Source organism: Mirounga leonina, unplaced genomic scaffold, assembly GCF_011800145.1.
Source record: "Mirounga leonina isolate KUSES-001 unplaced genomic scaffold, KU_Mleo_1.0 Mir_357, whole genome shotgun sequence".
In the NCBI taxonomy this organism is placed as follows: Eukaryota; Metazoa; Chordata; class Mammalia; order Carnivora; family Phocidae; genus Mirounga; species Mirounga leonina.
Window position 1 is genome coordinate 2,038,388 of NW_023270702.1, and position 15,773 is coordinate 2,054,160.

Below are 15,773 nucleotides of genomic sequence, written 5' to 3' on the forward strand. Positions count from 1 at the left end.
TGAACAACCATTGTATCAATCTCATTAAGTATGTTTTAGGTTGCACAATTTATTTTAAGGAGAGGAAAATTTATGGTATTTTTGAATTTCAGTGTCAGTGTTTAGAAAGGATGCCTATTTGTGTTCTTGAAATTTAAAAATAAGCATAACTGCTCATATCAGATTTTTCTAGTTAGGATATCTTCTGGGGAGAGATCCTTTGGGGATTATTTTTAATAGCCATTTCTGTGATTTTTCATATGTTTGTTTTGTGTCCTATACCATTTTTTTTTGTAGGCATAATAATAGTAGTATAATTATGAAATGGAAAATAGACGTGATTCAACTAGTTATGGTAGACTGGAATATTAAAAGTTATCTATATTCTTTCCTAATTAAATAATTGTCCACATGGTGAAGGTTTTTTTCTTCTTCTGATTTTAAAAACACTGCTACTGCATTTTTTAAATTCAGTGTTATAAGCGGTAGCATTTCTCACGTTAAAGTGTCACAGTGCCCCAGGGGAAGAAATGGTACTTCTCAGATTCTTGCTGGGAACTCTTGCTGTTTTGAATTCTCATCTGTGTCTCAGAATCTCAGAACTGGAAGGAATCTCAGAGGTGATCTTATGCCTAACTTATACGTGAGTGTGGTGATTCAATGACACACCAATCTGTCCACATTAAATCTTGTATACTTTGGGGAAGAAATACTAAGTCTATCTCCTCATACAGATATCATTAACTAGATAATAACCTATGCAGAACTCTCGTGGCCAATGGCACAATTTTTTTAAAAAATTTATAAACTAATGTTATGATTTTAATATTTTCATGGTCTCTTTCATTAGTTCGTATAGCTGAGACATGTTCTTTTTTAGCTTTAGTATACAGAAAGTGTAAATATATTGCCAGTAATGTAAATAAGCCTAATTTAGTCCACATAATAAACATCTCCATGTTAATTATTATAGGCCTTAAACAACTCCTTGTTTCTCACAGGATGAATTACAAACTTTTTATTATATATACAAAACACTTTTTGAAATGCCCACTTCCTTCTCTCTCATTCTTCTGCAGTTTTATGGAAATTCCTAAAATCCTTAACCAGACCATGCTTTATGATATTTCCATGACTATATGCAATTTGTTCCTTTAGTCCAGAATGCTCTTTATATGCATGGCAATCTCAGTTTAGCTCATCTCCCCTATTCAGCCTTTTCTGACCATTTCATCCTGTGTGGAATTGAGCTATCTCCCTTTTGCCTGCACTGTACTTGACCCATGAAGATTTTCTATCATAGTACCTAGAACTCAATTCATTGCCCATATGTAATTAGATGACCATGAATTTCTTGAAGGCAGAACTTATTGTTGACTCTCCTCCCTTTAAAAAAAAAGAAAAAAATGCTCCAGAGCTAATGGCCTCACATAGTCCATAGCCATAGCATGAAGAAGATTAATGTTGTTTTTGCTTAGCATTCTATAGCTATAAGTTGAGAAGACTTTCATCATCTCTCCCCACTTTTCAGGAGGACTTTTAAAAATCCAGAGAAGCCTGAACCACTTTATTATTTAAGGCATGCAGATTTATTGAAAGAAATAGAGTAACAAAAATGTCTTTTTTTTTTTCAATCCAGGCATTTAATTTCTGTGGCTGTGTATTGGTAAGAAGTCTAATTTTATTTGGAAATCATACAAAAATCTTAATTAGGAACTTTTGTTCCATAAACCTCTCTCTACTTGATGGCTTTGTTGATTGGCCCACCTCCTCAGATACAGTTATCTATGTCTCAAGTCAAATTGGTCACAGTCAATAGCTCACAAAATACAATTTTAAAAGAATGGTGGGTCCGTAATGGGTTTGCCCCCGGTAGTATGAATCTACATAGCTCATCCGAAAATGCTCAGTCTAGGGAAATAGAGTAGACATATAGTTATTCTATAGCTGGGGGTAGAGGGAGACCAAGATGAATATTTTTCCTCATTTTAACATAGGAATGAAATAATCAATTTAAAACTGTACCATTTCTGATCTTTAAGTTGAAAAACCAGACTCATCATTTTATTACCTCATTTATTAAAATGTAACATGTATTTTAACAGAATTTATTTTTGAAACAAATTCCAGTGTTATCATTGATCTGCTGTAATGCTTTGTTAAAATTAGTAAATATTTAAATAAAGTTATTCACCCAGACACAAAAGCTTTTATTTATTGCATCTATTTTTCCGTTGTTTTAATAACTGACTTTTAGGGGCACCTGGGTGATTCAGTTGGTTAAGCATCTGTCTTCAGCTCAGGTCATGATCCCAGGGTCCTGCTCAGTGGGGAGTCTGCTTCTCCCACTCTCTCTGCTCCTCCCTCAGCTCATGCTCTCTCTCTCACTCTCTCAAATAAATAAATAATTAAAAAAAAATAACTGAGTTTTAGTCAAGCCCCTAATGTTTTGTACTTTTCAAAAGAGGTGTTAGTCTTACTAGAAATATTAACCAATATTTACTCCAGCTAATAATTTTTATTATGTTGCACTAAGATGAGTTTCTATGTAATTAATTGAACTAAGAAAAGTTTCCTTTTCATTTGAAAACAGAAAGACATTGATGAACTTGATGATATTCTTACATCCATATTCAAACGTGAGATACCATATTATGAGTTTCGATCATTCCAACCTGAAATCGATCCTCAAAAAGAACGTGAGTATTTTCCAACTGCATCAATTATTCACACTGTGTAACTATTTAATAAATATTATAGCCAAGAAAAGAGCTGGCTGCATTGCTGATTAAATGTTTTAGACAATTTTCATCCCCTGGCAAGAGAGCACATTTGTAACAAACTTCTAAAGGTCCATTTGGTAAATTGTTTTATCTTAAGCCCTAAAAATATGCCTAACTTTTAAAATCAGCAAACCTGCTTCCTGATTTTTATTCTAAGGAAATTTTTGGACAATTGGTAATAGAGATTGTTGATCATAGCTTTGTTTATAATTAGCGAAAGTAGAAATAACATAATCTTCCAAGCCTAGGTAATTGATTAAATAAATTTTGGCACATCCGTTAATGCAACCATCATAAACAAATTTTATTATGAATTGATTTGTTGGCTGGAGTGATGCTTTGATATATGCTTAATTGAATAAAAGCAGAGTACATAGTCGATCGAGTGTGATCTTCTGCTTAAAACAGTACATGGGTTTAATAGTATATATGTATATATATGTATACACATATTATATATGTAAAATAGTATATATAGCTTATATATATAAATATATATGTATTTATTTGTGTGTGTATATATATATATGGTCTGGACAGACATGTACCTGTTAACAATAGTTATGCAATTTCAGGTATTACATCTTTTTTTCAGTTTACTTAATCTGTGTTGTCTACAATGACTGTGGGGTTTTTTGTTTTTATTTTTGGGTTTTTTTTAAAGATTTTATTTATTTTTGAGAGAGAGATTGAGAGAGAATACGAGCCGGGGCAGGGGCAGAGGGAGAAGCGACTCCTTGCTGAGCAGGGAGCCCGATGCAGGACTCAATTCCAGGACCCTAGGATCATGACCTGAGCGGAAGGCAGATGCTTAACGATTGAGCCACCCAGGCGCCCTACAATGACTGTGTTATTTGTGTCATAAAAAGAAATATATAGAGCTCCTGGGTGCCTCAGTCGTTAAGTGTCTGCCTTTGGCTCAGGTCATGATCCCAGGGTCCTGGGATCGAGTCCCACATCAGGCTCCTTGCTCAGCGGGAAGCCTGCTTCTCCCTCTCCCTCTGCCTGCTGCTCCCCCTGCTTGTGCTCTCCCTTTCTCTCTGTCAAATAAATAAAATCTTAAAAAAAAGAAATATATACGTATCAAGAAAAATTATAGAGGAGCTACTACAAGAAAAATCATACTTCTAAATTTTGTCATGAGCTCAGCAGTATATTTTCAAAATTGCCTGTTCCTACATAGTTTGTTGACAGACTGTTTATAATTTGCTTATATGCCCACCATGCGCCAAACACTATGATAGAGACGTAATGGTGAGTAAGACAGGCATGAAGCTAAAGAATATGAGAGGTCGACTATAGGTATACTCTAGGACTATTTAGCAGAGGCTTATTCTGTAGAGTTTCTATGCTATTTCAAGCAGTTTTATCCTCAGGCTGGCAAGCCTCAGGGAAGCAGGAAGAAAAGAGTAGGAGTCTAAAGTCATAGCCAATTGTGATTTACCTAGATATTCAAGAACCTGTAAGATGTTTACATTATGAATTTACATTATGTGGAAAGGTTAATAATGGGCTAGTTTTGAATAAGGAATCCGGTGAGAGTGGTAAAAACTTACTTTATTTCCCATGTACATTTTAACAATATATAACTCACTAAGGTTAGACATTAAGTTAGGCTAGAAAAGGAACATAATGTGATTTCTCACTGGAGACACTCATCATTTGATTGGAAAACAAGATAATATATAAGTCATAATAGAAAGAAACAATGTACTAAACTCTATGGAATTGATTATATCAACAATAGAATTTTAGAGAAAAGCTATGTTATTTTTCAGGCCGTGCTTCGTAAAGGAGGTAGGATTTTACCTGGGTCTTGAATGATGTGTTCCAATAAGGAAAGAGAAAGGAAACAGGAATTCTAGGCAGGAGAATGTGCATGGAAAGGTATGAGGATGGAATTATGACACAATTTTTCAAATTCTTCAGCATTGCATTTATTTAGGTTTTTGGTAGGAGAATTGTGGAATTGGAGAGAATGGAATGGTCTCTAATTTATATGGGTTAAGAATTCTAGCTAAGTTTAAAAGTGCTTCTCAGTATCATATTTAGGTTATAGAATGTGAATGTTAAAGTTGGAAAGGATGGAAAAGTTCTGGTCCCTTGTTTTCATAGAAAAAGAATTCTGGATGTGTTCCTGATACTGTGGATAGAGTTAAGCTTCTGCTTTTCTAACAAACTTCCAGGTAAAGCTGATGCTTGCCAGTCTCAGATCTTTCACTGAGTATCAAATATTTAGATCAGTGGTTCTCAAACTTGGTGCATATTATAATTAGCTGTGGAGCTTTTAGAACATTTGATGCCTAACTGCCCCCCCCACCCAGTAATGAAGAATCCGCTCTCAGTACTTTTTTAAAGTTTTCCAGGTGATTCCAATGGGCAGCCACATTTATCAGCCCTTTGTTTCTTCAACATATTACAGATTTCTACAGCAAAATAATTCATCTTCGTACTGATCTTTGGCATAGAGAAAATACTATTCTCTCTTTACAAAGGTTAGAAAATTAGTAACATATGAAAGTTTTGAATCATTACTAGAATTTAATGATCATTACGTGTTTGGAAAAGATTTTTATAAAACAATTACATTTTTAAAAAGAAGCTAAAAATGGAAAGTTCAATATAATCTAGGTAATTCATTCAGAAACCTCATTGCTGGGTATTGTTAGATGACAGATGCTATTAAACCTGTAACAGAAGCAAACAACCCTCATAACTTCAGGCTTTCACCCCTAGTGGAAGTACAGAATAACAAAATACAAATCACGGAACAAAAATACACAAGATAGACATGAATATGACTGAACTCATGTTTTACTTGCCTCCTTGACCTCATAATCCTGAATCAGTGTCAGCTTCAAAAAGCTGGTCTTTCAGACCTTGCACCTGTATTTTCATAGTGTTCAAGTTAAATTGATGATAACATTTGAGAGGCCTTTACACACAAAGTGGAATTAATTGAGCAAGAGAATTTGAGTTGTTAAGGAAGTTCTATAGAAACATTTCTAGAGATGCACTGAGAGGTAAGTTCAGCAAACAGTGAATCGGGTATAGTTCCAGATGTCTCTCCCTGAAGACAGTTCTACAATTGTTTGGTGATATGTTTTATGTATTAAATATTTATTATTTATTACTCTATATTTTAGCTGAAGTAAATTGGAGGTTAGGACACTGTGGAGAAGATAGTCATAAGGAATTGGTAGGGTATATTTGGGTATTGACCTACCCTAAGGGTGAGCCATGGAATTACATACCAATACCTATGGTTCTTTAAAAATATGATGCTAAATGCTATATTAATCAAAACTGTTATATCATTATTCCATCCTCTTTTCTTTTCAAGTTGACTTTGGTAAATTCTGGGTTTAGTTCCCTGTCACTTCATTTATAATAAGTAAAATGCTGTTCCCTGTCATTATGCCGTGGCCATTTTCACTCCTGTCTACAAATAAGTTTCCTCATTTGGCTTTTTTTCCCCCAGGCAAGCAGCGTTGGGGTGCAGGATTATAGAGATAAGATAGAAATTATATAAGAAACCATATCTACTTTAGTGTTCTCTTACCCTATAATGCTTGATCATTGATTTAAAAATAATATTTCCATTGATAAGAATTTTCCATAGGCAAAAATTCTCCCTAGGAGTAGAATAATAAAAGGTTTCTAAAAGAACTTGATTATGTTCGTGGAATGTAGGACTTTTGAACACAACAGTCATAGAAATAATTCATGAACAACTTTCCAGTATGTGCATCACTGGGGACTGTGAAATCACTACAGGGTATTTTAACAGGCAGTTTTCTACTGATACACAAGATACTAGAATAAGGAATATCAGAGTACATTCCTTAAAGTAAGTGTGAGTGTGATTTTTGAGCAAATTCTGTTTTGGTTGTTGATTTATGTATAAATGGTGTGGGCCACTGTGAACTCGGTTTGAAGGTAGAGAGCTCAGTTGCCAGACACCACTGCCTTAATTAGCCCCTCTGCAGCTCTCCCCTGTTCCGAGTTTCAAGCCCTCTTCTGCCGAGTCTTGGGAAAGTCTTGCAGCACGTACATGAATTTCCCCAACTTCAGAACCCTTCCAAAGACTGGGGTAATGAAGAGAATCTCCGATCATGGGTAGGAAAAAAATAAAAAGCTTGGCTTGTTTTTAAAAGAGGCTACACAGTGGCTGGTTCAATCACCAATGGCAGTTATTGCTCATGAAAAAAGAAACTAGGTTACTTGGAGGCAGATTATTTACCTTCACCCAGGAAAGAGTACTGGCTTAATTGAGCCCATCCCAGTTTTTAGTTTATGTCAAAACGTATGCATATACAACAAGTAGCAATATCTTAATCTAACAGAAGACCATATACACTCACTAGTGACAAATGAAAGTATTAACTAGGAATATATTATCTCCATATAAATCTACAAAATGTAGAGCATATAACTGAATATTTAGTACCATTGTAGTAGTCACTGTAGCTTTAAGATTTGTCTTAAATTTGTATTATGTCTAGGTTCACAGAAAATAGCTCATTTACCAAGTAGAGGAGAACCAAATCCTCTTGGGTTGTCTCTTTTTATATCATCAAATAATTTAAACATGCAGAAGAATATAGGGAACAATACAAAAAACACCCTTGTATCCATCACCTAGCTTTGCCAGATCTTAACATTTTGTCACATTTGCTTCAGATCTATTATTATAGCTCTATATGGAAAGAGGAGTTTCTGCAATCTTTTATTCTTTATAAACTTTATATATACAGTTGAATTTTTCTACATTTCCCTCTTTGATTCCACACACTTGAAAAGGAACTACTTTAATTAAATTTCTTTTTTTAAATTAAGCTTCTTGATGATCATTCCCATGCAGTCCATCTTTTTTATACATACGTTTGTTTCCATAGTTTACATATACTGTTGTACGATTTTGTGTATTTCATGTAAATGATAACCACATTTTTTTTCCTTCAACTTACCATTTTTTGCCCAATATAATTTTTTTTCTATTTATACATATATATGTAGATCTAGGTCATTTATTTGAAATATTTTATAGCATTATATTGTTTGATTATATCCCAATATGTATGTTTCCTATTAATAGATAATAATGTTTCCAAATTATTTATCATTGAAATTAATGCTGCAGTCAACATTCTTACATATGATTTCCTATGCATATGTGTGATAATTTCTCAGGAGACAAAATTACCACTAGAATTTCTGAGTTAAACAGGTAGGTACTTATTCTATAGTGGCAGATATTTGCAAATTTCTGTGGAAAATATTTGTACCAATTTATAATTCCACCAGCAGTGTTGTGCCATTGCTCCACATCTTTTCTATATTAAGAATTGTGGGGCTCCTGGGTGGCTCAGTTGGTTGGGCGACTGCCTTTGGCTCAGGTCATGATCCTGGAGTCCCAGGATTGAGTCCCGCATCGGGCTCCCTGCTCGGCGGGGAGTCTGCTTCTCCCTCTGATCCTCCTCTCTCTCATGCTCTCTGTCTCTCATTCTCTCTGTCTCAAATAAATAAATAAAATCTTTAAAAAAAAAAAAAAAGAATTGTGAGGGAGTTTATTTTAGCCATCTGACAGGTGTGAAATGATATCTCAGGCTTTAATTAATATTGTTATTAAAATAGTGGTGAATCTTTTCTTTTGTTTATTTACAATTTTCTTTTTCTTCAGTGAATTTCCATTTAATAGACTTCATGTATTTCTATTGGTTGCTATCTTTTTCTTATTGAATTTGAGATTTTTTTCTTTTTCAGTTTATATTCTTTATAATAGCTATTTGCTAGTTTTATACATTGCAAATATCTACTTAATTGGTTGCTTGTTTTTTAGTTTATATGGTATTTTATGTAGGCATATAATTAAGTTCATTATAAAATTGGTATCTATTAGAACTCATCCCCACCTCATTCTTAAAATTATCTTTGCTCTTCTTCCTCCTTTATTTGTCCTTTGATATTTAGGATCAGCTCGTCAAATTCTATTAAAAACTCTAATAAAGGGGTCAGTTAGGTGGCTGCCTTTGGCTCAGGTCCTGATTCCATGGTCCTGGGATCAAGCCCCACATGGGGCTCTCGCTCAGTGGGGAGTCAGCTTCTCCCTCTGCCCCTCCCTCCACTCATGGTCTTCCTCGCTCTCTCTTTCTCTCAAATAAATAAATAAAATCTTAAAAAAACTCTAATAAAATTGAAATAAAGTTATAGATTAATTTGATAAAAATTGCCACTTTTATCATACTTAACTCTCTCTGGCCATAAGCTGATAGTTTATTTATTTGGGTCTTTTTATTATATCTTTCAAAAAATATTATATTTTTATAAAATTCTTAAAAACTTTTGTTAGATTTATTTCTTATTATTTTATGGCTTGATACCATCAAAATTATTGCTTTAAAATTATGATTTTTAATTATTTTTGACTGTTCCTTTCCTTGTCACCTATGGGATTGAGCCATGAATCTTATAACATATTATAGCTCTATATGGAAAGAGGAGTTTCTGCAAATGAGGAATTACTATTCTTACTCCCTGAAAAGAAAATTAGGAATAGGTAAAATCAATATCAGGGATATTTTACAAAAACATTTTAAATTAAATATCTTCCCAAAATATAAATTTTGTAAAACATGAAGTTGTATGAACCTTTTCAGTTTTCTTTTTTAAAATTTAATTATTTTATTTGAGCATAGTTGACACACAATGTCACATTAGTTTCAGGTGTACAACAAAATGATTCAACAAGTTTGTACATTATGCTGTGTTCACAAGTGTAGCTACCATCTGTCTGGATACATTGCTATTACAATACACTGACTATATTCCTTATGCTATGCCATATTCATTCCATAACTTGGAAACTTCTATTCATTTTCATTTTAAATCACTTGAGAAGAAAATCAAAAGCAATGAAAAAAATCAGTCTGAAAGGAAAATAAATGGTCAAGATTATTCCTTATTCTGGGATAAGAAGTAATAGATGCAGTCATGTAAACTCATTTTAAATTAGTTACAAACACATCACTGTTTAGTAAATACACTAAATTAGGGACAGATTTACACATAACACACTATCAAAACATGAAGTGTTTGAGTCTCCAAATTGGAGATTTGGTATGTAAATTGACTGTAAAATTACAGATTTTTCCACTTCATTTTCTTGGTAACTCAATCTTACAGGTATATAGATTTTCACATCTTCTACCAAGGACATTCTTTAGCATATTCTCAAGTTAATTTCATGAACTGATGGTTCACTTTGTATCAAATAATAATAAAATAAAACAACCACTTTGAATCCTATAAATGTTTTCCATTTGAATAACCAAAAAAAAAAAAGTTATTCCTTTAGTATTATACTACTGGTATTCACTTTTACAGTGTTTCTTTGAAGATTCTATATTTCTCCTGGTGAGAAGTTTGAAAAGGTATACGTATAAGCATCATAACTGTGATTGGAGAATGTACATTTTTTTGAAAGCAAAAAAGATAATGTTTACACCTGCGCCAAAATTTGGCCTTCCCCACACATGAATTATTCCCCAGACAAGGAAGTACCTCTGGCCTTGAGTCCATAGAGAGCATAGGTAAGAAAGAACGGTATGTCCTACAGAATCAAAGAAAGCTCCCTGGCCTCAGGCTATATCCTAACATTGTGAAGATAGACAATATGCTATGTGGAGTCCAGCAACCATTTATGAATGGTTAGCCCTTCACATTTCAACAACATTTGTAATTCTTTCCTCGTTATGCCCATTTCCTTTTTTTTTATTATTTTATTATGTTATGTTAGTAACCATACAGTACATCATTAGTTTTTGATGTGGTGATCCACGATCCATTGTTTTTGTGTAACACCCAGTGCTCCATGCAGTATGTGCCCTCCTTAATACCCATCAACGGGCTAACCAATCCCCCCTCCCCCCTCCCCTCTAAAACCCTGTTTGTTTCGCAGAGTCCATAGTCTCTCATGGTTCATCTCTCCCTCCAGTTCCCCCCACCTCATTTTTCCCTATGGTAGCTCTATTTTTAAATTTTTGAGGAACCTCCACACTGTTTTCCAAAGTGGGTGTACCAACTTGCATTCCCACCAACAGTGTAAGAGGGTTCCCCTTTCTCCACAACCTCTCCAAAATTTGTTGTTTCTTTCCCTGTCCATTTTTGCCATTCTAACTGGTGTAAGGTGGTATCTCGATGTAGTTTTGATTTGGATTTCTCTGATGGCTAATGATGATGAATATTTTTTCATGTGTCTGTTAGCCATTTGTATGTCTTCTTCAGAGAAGTGTCTTTTCATATCTTCTGCCCACTTTTTGACTTATTTGTTTTTTGGGTGTTGAGTTTGAGAAGTTCTTTATAGATCTTGTATACCAGCCCTTTATCTGTAGTGTCATTTGCAAATACCTTCTCCCATTCTGCGGGTTGCCTCTTTGTTTTGTTGACTGTTTCCTTTGCTGTGCAGAGCTTTTTATCTTGATGAAGTCTCAAAAGTTCATTTTTGCTTTTGTTTCACTAGCTTTTGGAGATTTATCTTGAAAGAAGTTGCTGTGGGCAATGTCAGAGAGGTAAGCTACTGCCTATGTTCTCCTCTAGGATTTTGATGGATTCCTGTCTCACATTGAGGTCTTTCATCCACTTTGAGTTTATCTTTGTGAATGGTCTTAGAGAATGGTTAAGTTTCATTCTTCTGCATGTGGCTGTCCAGTTTTCCCAGCACCATTTATTGAAGAGACTGTCTTTTTTTCCATTGCATGTTTTTTCCTGCTTTGTCAAAGATTATTTGACCATAGAGTTGAGGGTCCATATCTGGGTTCTCTATTCCGTTCCATTGGTCTGTATGTCTGTTTTTGTGCCAGTACCATGCTGTCTTGGCGATCACAGCTTTGTAATATAGCTTGAAATCGGGCAACGTGATGCCCCCAGCTTTGTTTTTCTTTTTCAACATTTCCTTGGCAATTCGGGGTCTTTTCTGATTCCATACAAATTTTAGGATTGTTTGTTCCAGCACTTTGAAAAATGTCTTTGGAATTTTGATCGGGATGGCATTGAAAGTATAGATTGCTCTGGGTAGCATAGATATTTTTACAATGTTTATTCTTCCGATCCATGAGCATGGAATATTTTTCCATCTTTTTGTGTCTTCTTCAATTTCTTTCATGAATGTTCTGTAGTTCCTAGAGTATAGATCCTTTACCTCTTTGGTTAGGTTTATTCCGAGGTATCTTATGGTTTTTGGTGCTATTGTAAATGGAATCATTTCTCTAATTTCTCTTTCTACAGTTGTGTTGTTAGTGTATAAGAAAGCAACTGATTTCTGTGCATTGATTTTGTATCCTGCCACATTACTGAATTGCTGGATGAGTTCTAGTAATTTGGGGGTGGAGCCTTTTGGGTTTTCCACATAAAGTATCATGTCATCTGTGAAAAGAGAAGAGTTTGACTTCTTCTTTGCCAATTTAAATATATTTTATTTCTTTTTGTTGTCTGATTGCTGTTGCTAGGACTTCTAGTACTATGTTAAACAATAGTGGCGAGAGCGGGCATCCTTGATGTGTTCCTGATCTTAAAGGAAAGTCTCTCAGCCTTTCCCCCATTGAGGATGATATTCGCTGTGGATTTTTCATAGATGGATTTTATGAGCTTGAGGAATGTTCCCTCTATCCCTATACTCTGAAGAGTTTTAATCAGGAAAGGATGTTGTATTTTGTCAAATGCTTTTTCTGCATCAATTGAGAGGACCATATGGTTCTTCTCTCTCCTCTTATTAATATGTTCTATCACATTGATTGATTTGCGAATGTTGAACCACCCTTGCATCACGGGGATAAATCCCACTTGGTCATGGTGGATGATTCTTTTAATGTATTGTTGGATCCCATTAGCTAGGCTTTTGTTGAGGATTTTGGCATCCATATTCATCAGGGATATCAGTCTGAAATTCTCCTTTTTGATGGGGTCTTTGCCTGGTTTGGGGATTAAGGTAATGCTGGCCTCATAGAATGAGTTTGGAAGTTTTCCTTCTGTTTCTATTTTTGAAACAGCTTCAGTAGAATAGGTATTATTTCTTCTTTGAATGTTTGGTAGAATTCCCCAGGGAATCCATCAGGCCCTGGACTCTTGTTTTTTGGCAGGTTTTTGATCACTGCTTCAATCTCGCTACTGGTTATTGGCCTATTCAGGTTGTCAATTTCTTCCTGTTTCAGTCTTGGCAGCTTATAGGTTTCCAGGAAGCCCTCCACTTCATCCAGATTGCTCAGGATATTGGCATATAGTTGTTGATAATAATTTCTAATAATTGTTTCTATTTCCTTGGTGTTAGTCTCTCCCTTTTCATTCATAATTTTATTAATTTGGGTCCTTTCTCTTTTCTTTTGGATAAGTCTGGCCAGTGGTTTATCGATCTTATTAATTCTTTCAAAGAACCAACTTCTAGTTTCGTTGATCTGATCTACTGTGTTTCTGGTTTCTAATTCATTGATTTCTGCTCTAATTTTAATTATTTCTCTTCTAATGTGTGGCTTAGGCATCGTTTGTTGCTTTTTCTCTAGTTCTTTAAGGTGTAGAGTTAGTTCATGAATTCAGGATTTTTCTATTTTTTTGAGTGAGGCTTGGATGGCTATGTATTTCCCCCTTAGGACTGCCTTTGCAGTATCCCATAGGTTTTGGACCAATGTGTTTTCGTTCTCATTGATTTCCATGAATTGTTTAAGTTCTTCTTTGATTTCCTGGTTGACCCAAACATTCTTGAGCAGAGTGGTCTTTAGCTTCCAAGTGTTTGAATATCCGCCAAATTTTTTCTTGTGATTGAGTTCCAATTTTAAAGCATTGTGGTCTGAGAATATGCAGGAAATAATCTCAATCTTTTGGTATCGGTTGAGACCTGATTTGTGACCCAGGTCCATCTGGTCCAGTGTATCATTCAAAACTCTTGTTTCCTTGTTGATTTTCTGCTTAGATGATCTGTCCATTGCTGAGAGTGGAGTATTGAGGTCTCCTACAATTAATGTATTGTTATCAATATGACTCTTTATTTTGGTTAACAGTTGGCTTATGTAGATGGCTGCTCCCATGTTGGGGGCATAGATATTTACAATTGTTAGATCTTCTTGTTGGATAGACCCTTTAAGAATGATATAGTGTCCTTCTGTGTCTCTAATTACAGACTTTAGTTTAAAATCTAATTTGTCTGATATAAGAATTGCTACCCCAGCTTTCTTTTGAGGTCCGCTGGCATGGAAGATAGATCTCCATCCCTTCACTTTCAGTCTGGATGTATCTTTAGGTTCAAAATGAGTCTCTTGTAGGCAGCATATGGATGGGTCCTGTCTTTTTATCCAGTCTGCAACCCTGTGCCGTTTTATGGGAGCATTTAGGCCATTCACATTGAGAGTGATTACTGAAAGATATTAATTAATTGTCATTGTGTTGCCTGTGAAGACATTGTTTTTATAGATTGTCCCTGTAAATTTCTGTTGTATATCACTCTTGGGGTCTTTCTCCTTTTATAGAACCCCCCTTAATATTTCTTGCAGGGCCGGCTTAGTGGTCACATATTCTTTCAGTTTCTGCTGGTCGTAGAAGCTCTGCATCTCTCCATCCATTCTAAATGACAGCCTTGCCGGATAAAGTATTCTTGGCTGCGTGTTCTTCTCATTTAGTACCCTGAATATGTCTTGCCAGGCCTTTCTGGCTTGCCAGGTCTCTATTGATAGGTCTAACGTTATTCTGATGTTCCTCCCTCTGTATGTAAGGAATCTCTTCCCCCTAACTGCCCTTAGGATGGTTTCCTTGGTTCTAGGATTTGCAAGTTTTACTATTATATGCCGGGGTGTTGGCCTGTTTTCCTTGATCTTGGGAGGGGTCCTCTCTGCCTCTAGGACACGAATGTTTGTTTCATTCCCCAGATTAGGGAAGTTCTCAGCTATGATTTGCTCAAATACATCTTCTCGTCCTCTCTCTCTCTCCACTCCCTCCAGATTCCAATTATTCTGACATTGGAATGCTTCATAATGTCATTTATTTCTCTGATTCTATTTTCATGGATTCTGAGTTGTTTTGCCCTGGCCTCCTCTTTTCCCTTTTTATCTATTATATTGTCTTCCAGGTCACTTATTTGTTCTTCTGCCTCATTTACCCTAGCTGTTAGATTATCTAGATTGGATTGGATCTCACTGATAGCATTTTTAAGTTCTGCCAATTCAGCTTTCATTTCTGTCCTTAGAGACTTTATGTTGCCATTAATTGATTTCTCCATTCCAGCCATTGTCTTCACAATTGCTAGCCTGAATTCCATCTCCGACATCTTGGTTATATCTGCATCCATTTGCAAATCTGCAGCATAAGTCATAATCTCTGAGTCTTTTCTATTTTGGGGGTTCCTCCTCCTAGTCATTCTGTTGATGGGTGTTTGAGGGAATGTATAGAGTCCAAATTATTGACCAGAACCCAAGCAAGATGCACCTGTTTTCTTGGGACCTTAGGGTTGCTGGCCTCTTGTTTCCCCAGCCTGTCTTCTGGGGGAGGGGACTGCCATGCTGTTACTCAGGCAATGCTGTTTGGGCAGAGTTGCCCTGCCCCCCTGTGGTGGGGGATGGGCTCAGCGGGAATCAGTCTTTGGGGCTTTTGTTCTCTGGCTGCTTTCCCTGGCAGCTTTCTGCGTCTCTTCTGTGAGTCAGAGCAGAAGAGACCGTTTCCCATCCTCTGCCTCAGAGCAGAGAGATCGCAGTCTGTTCTTCAGTGAGCTCTCCAGGCCACACCATCTCCGTTTCTGTCCATGCTGCTATAAACTGCAGCGGCCTGGGTTGTGCGCCCCTCCGCAGTGCTCCCAGTCCTGCCTCCAGGTTGGGGCACGTCTCTGCCCTTTGTCGCCAGCCACTCCCAGTTCACACCCCCGACCCACCACTCTGCCCCTGGGGGCTGCCGTAAAGTCCTTTCCCCAATGCTACCGGTCTGCGAGTCTGTGTCTGTCTGCAGCGCACGAGGCTGTCACTCACTGGTGGTGTAGAA

The 15,773-nt window shown here is 36.0% G+C and overlaps 1 protein-coding gene across 2 annotated transcripts in view; it reads left to right on the forward strand.

Annotated features, from left to right (window-relative positions):
- BANK1 (B cell scaffold protein with ankyrin repeats 1) overlaps window positions 1-15,773 on the forward strand; it is a 308,047-nt gene that overhangs the window by 121,288 nt on the left and 170,986 nt on the right. Inside the window, exons 6-7 of one of the 2 annotated variants that reach the window (XM_035030170.1) lie at window positions 1,619-1,645; window positions 2,573-2,678. In XM_035030170.1, the coding sequence (XP_034886061.1) occupies window positions 1,619-1,645; window positions 2,573-2,678 (133 nt within the window). The remainder of the gene's footprint in view (window positions 1-1,618; window positions 1,646-2,572; window positions 2,679-15,773) is intronic. The other variant, XM_035030171.1, reaches the window with a different exon arrangement.